General features: G+C 43.8%; 1 protein-coding gene across 1 annotated transcript in view; it reads right to left on the bottom strand.

The window, feature by feature from the left end:
• IFT140 (intraflagellar transport 140) overlaps nt 1-12132 on the bottom strand; it is a 275996-nt gene that overhangs the window by 240082 nt on the left and 23782 nt on the right. The window contains exons 4-5 of the mRNA XM_019507634.1: nt 9517-9638; nt 7507-7649 (exon numbers count right to left, since the gene is read on the bottom strand). Coding sequence (XP_019363179.1) covers nt 7507-7649; nt 9517-9638 — 265 coding nt within the window. The remainder of the gene's footprint in view (nt 1-7506; nt 7650-9516; nt 9639-12132) is intronic.

Below are 12132 nucleotides of genomic sequence, written 5' to 3'. Positions count from 1 at the left end.
ACAGACACCTCCACAGTAGTGCTACCACGAGGGCTTCAGTTTCTTCGACCACAGCACACGCTTGAGGGAGAGGGGACTCCTGGGATGAGACAGCATCCACCTCACATAGAGAGGTAAGTCCCTGTTCTCAGCCAGGATGGCTGATCTACTGGACAGGGCTTTAAACTGACTTTGCTGGGGGACAGGAAACTCCAAGTGGAACATTCCTGGGGACTGGCACACAGGAAAGCTCCCACATGGAGGACACTAAGATAACTGTTTTTGAAAATGTTAACGGAACAGTTCTCCCACAGCGTTTCAGGAAATCGAGGGTGTCAGTTGGGGACCAGAAGCATGGGGAACAAACAGGAGGAGCTAGCCCTCCTGCTCTCTAGTGGGCAATATGACCTGGTAGGGATCACAGAGACCTAACGGGACTCCACGCATGATTCAAGTGTAGACATAAAGGGTTACAGCCTGCACAGAAGGGAGCGAACAGGGAGAAAAGGCAGAGGGGTAGCTCTCTATGTGAGGGAGCAGTACACCTCTCCAGGGGCTGACATTGGCCCCAAAGATAAGCAGCATAAAACCATCTGGGTCAACCTTTGAGGTGGGGTGAAGTGAGAGAGACCTAACTGTGGGTGTTTACTGCAGGCCACCAAACCAAGCAGAGCAGCTTGATCTGGAGTTCTCTCAAGAACTGACAGAGGCCACATGTGTAAGGGACTTGGTTGTCATGGGTGACTTCAATTACCCAGACATAAATTGGGAGGAATGCTTGGCTCGGTCAGATAGGTCATGTAGCTTCTTAACTGTAATCAAGGAGCTATTTCTGACCCAGGAAGTGTGAGGGCCAACCAAAGGTAACGCTCTCCTAGACTTGGTCTTGGCCAAAGGAGATGATCTGGTATGTGGCTTTAACATTGAGGGTACCCTGGCCAACAGTGACCATGAGCTCATCAGGTTCACTGTCCACTGCAAGGTTGACAAATCATCTAGCAAGATTAAAGTCCTGGACTTCAAAAATGCTGACTTCTACAGGCTCAGGGCATTAGTAGGGGAGGTGATGCAGAACCAGGGATAGAAGGTGAATGGAGTGCAAGAAGAGTGGTCATTCCTCAAGGACATGATCCTCGAAGCACAAAAGAAAACCGTTCCCATGAAGAAGAAAGGTAGCAGAAGGGCTGGCAAGCCCTCCTGGCTCAGTAGGGACATTGCAGTCCTCTTGAAAAAGAAAAAAGAGGCATACCCACAGTGGAAGCTAAGGACAGTCCTCAAGGAGGACTATACAACAGTGGTTCGCACTTATAGGGAAATGATTAGGAAAGCTAAGGCAGCGAATGAGTTTAAGTTAGCCAAGGGAGTCAAGGACAATAAGAAGTTCTTCTTTAGGTATGTAGGGAGCAGAAGGAAAACAAATGGAAGTGCGGAACCCCTGCATAACATCTCAGGACAACTGGTAATGGACAGTCAGGAAAAAACTGAACTCCTGAATGCTCACTTTGCTTCAGTATTTCACTGGACCAAGGGGAAAGACAAGCGAGATAAGAATCACAGGGGGCATAGTGGGAATGATAGCCTTCCCACTGTGAATGCTGAGCTGGTGGAAGACCAACTAGAAAAGCTAGACTTTTATAAGTCAGCAGGACCAGACCCAAGAGTGCTGAAGGAGCTGGCTCAGGTCATTGCGGAATCCTTGGCAAAACTCTTTCAGAAATCATGACACACGGGAGATCCCTGAGGACTGGAAGAGGGCCAACATTGTGCCCATCTTCAAAAAGGGGAAGAGGGAGGGCCCAGGCAACTATGGGCCAATCAGCCTAACCTCCATCCCAGGGAAAATCCTAGAAAAACACATTAAAGAATCTATGTGTGATATGCTTGATGAGGGTAAGATTCTGAATGACAGCCAGCATGGCTTCGTCGCAGATAGGTCTTGTCTTACCAATCACATCTCCTTCTACAAACAGGTCTCTCGCCACCTGGACATGGGGGGAAGGTCAATGTTACATACCTAGACTTCCAAAAGGCTTTTGATCTAGTATCCCATGATATCCTTGTGGAAAAATTGGAAGATTGTGGGCTTAACTGCTCAAGAGTTCAGTAGGTGGAAACCTGGATGCATAGTAGGACCCAGAGAGTTCTCGTGAATGGATTTGTGTCGTCCTGGCGAGAAGTGGCCAGTGGTGTCCCTCAGGGGTCTGTGCTTGGACCAGTGCTTTTCAACATCTTTATAAATTATTTGGATGTTGGGGTGAAAAGCTTGCTGGCCAAGTTTGCAGATGACACCAAATTATGGGGAAGTGTGGTCAGGCCAGAAGATAGGTTGCAGATACAGGTTGGACCTGGACAAGCTGTAGAGTTGGGCAGACCAGAACCAGATGAAGTTCAACACTCAGAGTAAGGTGCTCCATCTCAGGGCAAACAACCCCAACATACCTAGAGGCTCGGTGGTGACAATTTGACTTGCACCACAACCAAAAGGGACCTGGGGTAGTGATCAACTATCACAAGAACATGAGGCGGCAGTGCGATGCTGTGGCCAGCAGGGCGAACAACATGCTGGCATGCATTAACCACTGCATCTCATGCAAAACTAAGGAAGTGATACTCCCACTGTACTCCACATTGGTGAGACCACAGCTGGAGTACTGTGTCCAAAGAGCCACCCGTATGATCAAGGACTTGCAAGACAAGCCATACAAGGAGAGGTTGAGGGACTTGGGCTTCTTCAGCCTACAGAAGAGAAGGATGAGAGAGGATTTGTTAGCAGCTTACTGCTACATCAGGGGAGTACATCAAGAACTCGGTAAACAGCTGTTCACCAGGGCACCCCTGGGAAAGACAAGAAGCAGTGGATACAAACTCCTGGAAGGCTGTTTCAGGCTTAATTCCAGGAAAAGCTCCTTCACAGTCAGGGTGTTCAGACTGTGGAATAAACTCCCTCCAGACCTGGTGCAGTCACCTACCCTGGAAATCTTCAAAAAGAGACTGGACAGTCACCTTGCTGGGGTCATATGACCCCGGTTGTCTTTTCCTGCCTAGTGCAGGGGGACTAGACACAATGATCTACAAGGTCCCTTCCAGCTCCTAACAATCTATGAATCTATGAATTTTAGTTTTCATGGAGTAAGGTATGAAAAAAGGTATCAGAAACTGATCATTTAATTTGCCCAAATTATTGTTGTCAATTCTTTGTTCTTGAAGAGACAACTCTTGGCCTGAAAATTTTGTCATACCTGATAATTTCTGAAGTCTACTTTAAATCGCTTAGAAATACTGTCAGTGATACTGTAAACAATGACAGGCCACTATCTAGACCAGCTCATGTGTACTCTGCACCCAAGTCTCCATCACCTTAAGCAATAATGCTTTTCAAAAGAGCCAAAGAAATTGAACTTGGACCTAATTAAGAGTTTAGATGACAGGCTGAAGAAACAAAAGGGAAAACATAAGAAAAGCACACACACTTGCAGGATGATGAGTTTGTCACTAGGTGGAGTTGTGTAATACTGAAATGGTCGTTCTGACAACAGTTCATAATGTAAAGCTAACTTCCCATGCCAATAGAATTTAACACACATTACATTGCTATTCAAAGATGACTTCTTCACTAAAGATATTATAGTTTTTGATCTATTTCAAAAGTGCTCTGTCTGTCCTTTAAAAAAAAAGAGTCAATATATGCTGTATCACTTTCCTAGACTTTATTATTGTGAAATTGCCTAGGAATCACTCATACATAAAAGATTTCTCTAAAAAGGATGGTAATAAACTATTCTCTATGTCTATGAGGAAAGGACAAAAAGAAATGGTCTTTATTTATAACAATGGAAATTTTAGGTTGGATAGTAGGAAAACTTGCTATGCACTGATGAGGATGATTAAACTCTGAAACAGATTCACTAGAGAGGCTGTAGAATCTCCATCACTGGAAGTTTTTAAGAGAGGTTAGACCGGGGTGGGCAAAATGTGGCCCATTAGAAAATTAATATTTATCTGCCCCTGACTGCCTGTCATGCAGCCCTCGATGGCTTGCCAAAACTCAGTAAGCGGCCCTCTACCCAAAATAATTGCCCACCCCTGGGTTAGACAAACAGTTGGCTAGGATGTTTTAGTTTTAGTTTAATTGCGTAGGCAGTTAGACTAAATGAATTCCTGAAGTTCTTTGTATCTCTATTTTTTTTTATAACTCCGTTCAGACATGGCATGCCAAACACACACTGGATTTAACCACTATGGAGTGTAAGAGTCACTTTTTTTAAATGCTACATTCTTTAGGTCAGGGTTGGGCAATGTTTTTGGCTGGAGTGCTGAAAAAACCACAATGTCTACCTTGTAAGGTGCCAGAGTGCCCTAGTGTCAGAAAAACAAAACCAGAGCAGAAGGGTAGATGGCAGGATGCACTGTATATTAATATAGTTAATAATCATCAGTATTGCTTTTTTATAGTAAATACCAGGTTTTCTAAAAAGTTCTAAATTTGGCGACAATGAATAAAACTTCATATACTACCTTTGTTCTTGTGTATTCTTTTTTGTTAAGCATGTTGTGATGAGAGAGAGAAAAAGAGAGAAACAGAAAAAAAAAGAAAAAAGGAGAGAAGAGAGTGAAAAAAGAAAGAGAAACATGTAAAGAAAGATAAAAGAAAAAAGAGGAGAGAAAGAAAAAAGTAAAAAGGAAAGAGAAAAAAGTGGAGAGAGAAAAAAAGAGAAAGAAAAAGCAGAGAAAAAAGAAGAAACAGAAAAAAAGAGAGAAAAAAGAAGAAAGAGAGGAGAAAGAAAAACAAGAGGAGAGAAAAGGAGACAACAAGAAAAAAGAGGACAAAAGAGAAAAAAGGAGAGAAAAAAGAAAAAGAGAAGACAAGAGAAGAAAAAAATAAAAGAAAAAAGAGAGAAAGGGAGAAAGAGGAGAGAGAGAAAGAAAAAGAAGAGAGAAACAAAGGAAAAAGAGAAAGAGGGCATGTCCCTTGCTGCCAACAACTCCCACCACTACCGGCTGCAGCTTGGGCCCACGGGTCCAGGGCAGTGTCTGGCAGAAGAAGGCAGCGACATGCCAGCAGCAGCCACCATGGCCAGGGTGCTCAGACCTCCCCAACAGTCCCAAAGTGGGGGGAGCCCAGGCCCAGGGCTGGGACGGAGGGCCCAGCCAGGGCTTGGGCAGGCATACACTTCATCCTACCTGGGCAGGGGCAGCACCAGGCTGCTGAGTGCCGGGGCTGGGCACTCAGGGCAGGGTCCAGGTGGCACAGGGAGAAGCAGGTGTGGGGGGAGGCACTGCAGACAGGCTGGCCCAACTGGGCCCTTTGGAAGGTGGCAGCTGGAGGAGAGCGGCGCCAGGTGGAAAGTGGGGGCTGCCCCAGGGCCCTGAAGATTTGGACCACAGTGGACAGATGGGCAGGGGCCCCAACAGCAACCAAGGTGGGGCCCGGCCCAACCCATGCAGCTGTGCAGGGATGGGCCACAAGCACCCTGACTATGGGGGGATGCCACCTGGCCAAGTCAGGATGCTGGGTCAGGAGGCTTCCAGCTCTAGGCTCAGCCTCCCTGTACACCAGACACAGTACAAGCAGGGCAAAGCCATCCCTGGTGCAAGGGCCTGGCTGTGGGAGCCCCGCAGGCTCTGGGAACAGCTGCTACAGGCAGTGCTCAAGGCCAAGCCAGCCGGAGGTCTGCAATGCAGTGGCCAAGCGTAGTGCCTGCCCCAGCCCTGGCCCCAGCCCTAGCCCTGGCCCCTGGATGGTAGCTGCAGGTGGGCAAGGCCAGGGCCCAGTCAGACCAGGGCAGCTGTGGCAGCTGTTCCTGGGCCCCAAGGGGCTCCCGCAGCCAGGCCCCTGCACCAGAGGTGGCTCCAACCCAATTCCACAGTGGACAGGGAGGCAGAGCCTGGAGCCGGGAGTCCCCAAGCCCAGCGTCCTGCCCTGACCAAGTGGCATCCCCTCGCAAGCATGGCAGCTGCACCTCATCGCTGCAGGCTAGGCCAGGTCCCACTTCAGGGCTTCTGGGTGCCCCAACCCACCTGCCCACCCACCTAAGCCTGTGGAACCCTGGAGCAGCCCCACTTCCTGCCCAGCCCCTGCCTTCCCAAGGGGCCAGCCAGGCCAGCCTGCCCGTGATGCCTCCCTCCACACCTGCTTGTCCCCACACCACCCAGACCCTTCCCTGATCACGTGTCCCAACGTTTGGTGCTCCGGTGCTGCCCTCATCCAGGTGGGATGGGGCGTTCACCTGCCCAAGCCCCGGCTGGGCCCAGGGCTCACCGCTGGGAGCCTCCAACACAGCAGCCATGCACTGTGCTTGCCTGAGCCTCAACTCCCCACCCCCTCCACCCCATAGCTCTCCATGGTGCCTGCTGCGTTGCTGGGACCTGTAGCTGCTCAGGAGAGCAAGGAACAGCAACTTTAAAAATAATTTTTTTTAAAACAATTTCCTTGCATGCCTCCTAGAGTGCCGGGAAAAATGTTTCTGTGCGCCATTAATTGGCATGCGTGCTGGGGGTTACCTATCCCTGACCTAGTTAATGAAGAAATAGTATGAAATAGTATGCTATTTTGCACAGTGAACATAACCCTGTTAGTATGACTAATCTCAAATAACCCAATCTAGCTGAATTAAAGAATGACATTTTATATCAACAAATCCAATTATACAGTGATTGAAATGCCTAAGCCACATCCAAGTGCCATTTCTATAATTGCTACCATTAATGGAGCCATGCTAGTGTGAAACTAATGGTCTTTCTCTTGCCAGTGTAGACAAAGCTTTGCAGACTGAATCATGTTATAATGATGATGAAAGAGAGACTAGGATAATTTAATTAGCTCCTCAAGGTTAACTATCTTGCTTTGTAGGGCAACACTCTACAGTTCACCTGTCAGAAACCTACCCTTTAAAACACTCTTCACCTTTTTATGAACCGGTTTTTCTTGTCCGTGGCCTTGGGGAGAGGATTAGAGAAAGGACCAAAAGAAGCAATGGGGACAAATAAGAATAAGTAAAGAAAAAACAAACTGCATACTGTAAGTAAAGATGGGGAGGGAAAGGTGCTTTGAGTTCTTTTGGATGCTAGATATAACAGTCACATTCTCTCTGGAAAGAAAAATAGTATGTGCTAACTATTACTTGTTAATTCCTTTAAAGAGGTAGTTTCTTTTCACCTAATTTGCAGCAAAGCTGAAAACAGGGCTTTTGGCCCTAAAAGAAGAATCAATTTGTGCAAAACAGAAAAATAAGAATCAATGCATCTTCCTGTCATCACCTGGAATGAGCAATATTCCATGTCTGAAGGCATCATACCTAATTTATAGATACCAGGTATGTCTATCTCAAAGACAGCATATATCCAATGCTGCTCTAAACCTCCCGCTCACTTCAATAGGAACAGGCACTAGGAATACTTTATATAAAAACACTGGTGGGAAAGAGGACCATGTTACACTGAACAACTGTAAAGACACTACAGAAACTACATTTCCCAGCAGGCCACAGGATATGTTTTTGGATGGGTGTTTTTTGTTTTTGTCCTTACCATCTGTCACGCTGATAAAGAAAGACAATCCCTCCTGGGGTCCAACTTTCAGAGGCACTCCCATTCCAGCTTTTCTCCAGTTAAACATATCTAGAGCTTTTTCATCACCACTCACTGCAGCTTTTGCCAACTGTACCAGATCCCTGAAGGCAACCAAGAGGCATTTAATTTCCAACTCCCTAAGTAGCACAGAATTTTCTACTTCTAAGAAAAAGGATGGGGACTCTGTGACATGGGGTAACCATTCATGGCAAGGAAATCTGTCCCACATCAACTCAGCAGAATCACCAAACACATAGTGACTTAGGTTTCTTATATTATTGTTCATTTGCATTATTTTATTTTTCCTCTTAGGATTTATCATCACCACAGAGAGATGAAGCAGACAAGTGGCCTAGGCAAAACAAAACAAAAACAAACATCCTAATATTACAACTGTGTTCTTTTTTACTTACAGATAATAGGCACTTTTATATAAACATTGCTGTAACATGTTAACAAGCAGTTGAGCTATTAGTGTATTTGTGATTCCTCTTAAAAATTAACACTTGCTTACTAGCAGAATGAGATAAGCAAGAGCTACCAGCAACAGGGAGGTAGGCATTGACAAGAGAAAGGGAACTTGAGTCTAGGCAGATGAAAAGGATAGGACTAGCAACAGGACCAGGGTTGCCAAATATCCATGAATTTATGGATAGCCGGTATAAACTAGGGCAAAAAAATACGTGTCTGTTAGGGCTATGAAAAAAATGGAACTTCTCTGTAAAAAACTAAGAAACACTGAGCTTGATGAGCAGATGGAGTGGAGCAGAGCAGGTGCCTGAGTGGGAATGCATCACCCTGCAGCAAGCTCTTCTTCCCAGGGCTTTGCTGTTCCCTGCCTCTAACAGCTGGATGGACATAGTAGCAGCATCTATCCCACATCCCAAGGATGGGGGTGATACAGCCAGGACAGAGCCATGGGGTTGGAAGGGGGAAAAGAAGCAGCAGGCTGGGGTCTGTTTTGGAACAGGGGATCAGGGCCAGCAGGGGTAATGATGGGAGGGAGTGGAGGGTGAACATTTGTAGCATGGTACAGGGTTCAGCTGGATATCCAGGTGTGGGGGTGAGTTGAGGACCCCTAGGGTGGGGGCAGCATTGTTTAAAATCATTGCTGTAGTCAAGCAGGGTTACCAAATCAAGACTTTTTTATGATAATCTACAAACTTTTTACTGACAACCAAACTTTTTTCTATGGTTGGTATTAAACACCTACATTTGAACCAAACCCTCTTTTACTTTGATAAAGTACTTAGTACTTTAGTTTAGTTGTCAGTAAAAAGTTTGCAGATTGTCAGTAAAAAAAATAAATCTTGGGTTGGTAACCCTGATTACAAGAGGGAGGAGAAGAGCATGGAACCAGAGGAAGGGGAGGGAGGCAGCAATGGGGAGGAGAGCCTCAAAAGGTGAAAAGAGACATGCTAATGTGAAGCCAAGAAAAGGATGAGGGCATAAGCCATTCAAAGGGAGGAAAAAAGGGAGTTGGTAGAAGAATTAGTTCAAGAGTGTGTCTGGAAATGAGAGAGAAAAAGAGAACCTGGGACTGTAAGGTAAAGAAAAAGCCATCAGAGAGCAACATCTGAAACAAAACAGAAGGTGAGTACAATAAGGTAGCGGTGGGGGAATCAGAGAGGGGTGTGAAATCAAAGGATAGATGACTTGAGAGCAGCATGCAAGTACAGGACAAACATGAAAGAGGTAAAGTTCTGAGTAGAAACAGTGGCTGTATGGAAGAGGAGGGGGAAGAGGGATGGGAAGACAATAAAGAAGGGAGATCACCACAGGTAGATATGCAGGTTATCTAAGGTAAACATTCATCACTAATGGTTGGGACTGTAAATAGGAGCCCCTAGAAGGTGTCTGTCTAGGTTTCCATACAACCTCCATGCAACAGACTAATAAGAAAAACCCCAGGCCTAACACAGAGGAAGACATGGTGTTCCAGAGCCTTAACTAGCTAATGTTACTTACTCGCTGGGAGGGGGTGGCCGAAAGATACAGTGAGACAGATGTTTTCCATACTCATGTTTCAGCAGTGGGGGACCTTGAACTCGACCTCGCTGGTCTATTCTCCATAGAAACAAAACACCAAGCTGGAAAGCAAATGCACTTAAGTGACCACACTTTGCAAAGAAATGATAATCAAGAGTGAAACCACTTAGTACACGTTAAACTATCAAGTGATATGCCTTTATTGATATAGAATATTCTCTTATTTTAGTTAATTTCAGATTGTTTTTAAAGTACATATATACAATTTCGCCCCATTCACATATAATAAAATTGAGCTACAGGGAGTTAAAATTATTTTTTAAATGACTGGATTTACTTCAAATAAAACTGCCTGGATGAGTTTCTTAGTTACCTCCATCCTTGGTGAAAAGGCTGTTGCTATGGCCTGTGGGTCTAAAACTGGACAAACCTTGTTTTGTTTTGCAAATGTGCATATGCAGCCCTCTTGTGTTCCACCCTCTTCTTTCTTGTGAGTAGTCATTACCAAAACTAACAAAAATCCAGATCTAGGACTCTTGGCAATTTTAACCCTCTATTTATCAAAAAAACTAGGGAAAGCAAGCAACGACAAGCAAGCAAAAATATAGACGATATAGCTATAAATATAGATATGTGAAGGCATAAGTAGAATAGGGATAAGTAAGTTACAGGTCACCCAGAAAAGTAGAAATCTGCTTTCTTTTTCAGGATAAGGATACATGGATTTTCAGGATCAAAAAAAATTAAATTACTATCAAAGTTAGGAGAATGATCACAATAGTTTAAGAAAGAAAAGATTTGTTAGATCATTGGCTAATTATAACATAGCCTATCCCACACAAGGGAATGTAGAATTGTTGTCCAGAGCCAATTGTTTAGTATTTAATTCAGACTAGTTTTATGCAATGGGGCTTTCACCATTTTCTTTTGGGAGACTATTTCACAGTTAAAGAGATCTCACTGGTAGGAAAGTTTTCCTAATAATTAGTCTAAGCTTTTCTTTACTTAATTCCACTACTGCAAGTTATATTCTATTCCCCATCACAAACACTTTTTTATCCTCCTTGGCACTTTCCTTCTTCAAATATTTGAAGACAGTCACTACCTATTATTTTGCTAGATTATATTATAAACCTGCTAGGCTTTTCATCTCCCACTCTCAAAGCAGTTTGTAGCTAGCAAATATTATGAGCAATTCGGAATACACAGCTTTCATTTTACTTTCCTCTTTTCTGTTCAAAATGGTACATAATTTGTTCTATTATATAATGAGCTCTTCTTACAAAAATATGTATCTGCAGCACAAATTCAAAATAAGTAACATCACTTGTGGTTTTGCTGCTTTTCAGAAAAGAACTGTCCAACACAGAATACATGTTCACTAGCATAATGTATCTGATGACCAAACACTGATGTAAGTCTAGAGACTGTGCGATTTCAAGAGCATGCTGTCCACTTAACCTTCCCATCTCCAAAAATGTTTAAATCCTGGGAACAACAAAATCTAAAAGCTGGTTTTTGTACTTTTCATTACAAAAATGATTAATGCCGAGATTACAGGATCCTAATTCAGACAGACAGTTTCTCAAGAAATATTCATGTTTAAAACAAATATTCCCCTCTTAAAATAAATACTGGCTTCTGAACAAGACAGCCAACAATTTTTCAAACACAGACAATAAACTAAGTGACCTAAACAAAACAAGTCTTAACTACTGGTTCTTTTGTGACAGAGGATACAAAAAGTCATAATAATAAAAGCGAAGATATTGTACGGAACCTGACACTGTTTTTGTAAATTGCAGAGTTGAAATTAACAAGAATTTTGCAGTCTAAAGCACTCCAGCTCTGGATTCTCATCAATTCCAATCCCCTGCTGGCTCAAAAAAATGAAACAAGCAGAGAAGCAAAGGGACAATGCAGCACGACATGTACTTGAACAATCCCAGCAGGCTAACTTACACTACAGTTTCACAGCTGGGATTTGAAGACTATTATTATTTATTATTTTTATTATGATACCAACCTCAAGAGTCCAATCACAACTAAAGGTTCTTTGGGTAAGTACAGTACAAAAACAGAACAAGAATTTACAATCTAAACTGCAGTTTTATTTCATTTAAGTCAAATCACAAGGAGGGGGTCACAATTTCTTCTATTTTTTCTTTAATATTTTGTAAGTGAATTTAGTTCTGATAAAAATGGAAAATTAGTAACATTGGTATGAAGCATAGTACAGGGAAGCACTTCCTCACACACTGCTACCTATATACCTCATTTTTAAAGAGGGCCCCATGTTTCATGAAATTCTGAGGCCATCTGAAGAGCCACATCATTTCTTTACTAGGTCCCTTAGTAAAAAAGGAAAGTTTAATTATTTAAAAAAGTAACTTTTAATTCTCATACTTGGAAGTACTATCCATTTCTTTATCAATGTAGTGAGATCTGTGTTAGTTTGTCCAGATGCTGAAACTCCAGCTGGGAGACTGTGATTATCAAACTATGGACCAGGGATCAGCAACTCCTGGCACATGTGCCACAGCTTGGCATCAAGACGTGTAGGCTCATGTGCAGTTGCTGTTGCCATTGAGCCAG

Source organism: Gavialis gangeticus, unplaced genomic scaffold (genome assembly GCF_001723915.1).
Source record: "Gavialis gangeticus isolate Ggan-Ray unplaced genomic scaffold, GavGan_comp1, whole genome shotgun sequence".
Lineage (NCBI taxonomy): Eukaryota > Metazoa > Chordata > Crocodylia > Gavialidae > Gavialis > Gavialis gangeticus.
The sequence above is the reverse complement of the archived record's forward strand: the minus strand, read 5'-3'. Positions and strand labels throughout refer to the sequence as shown.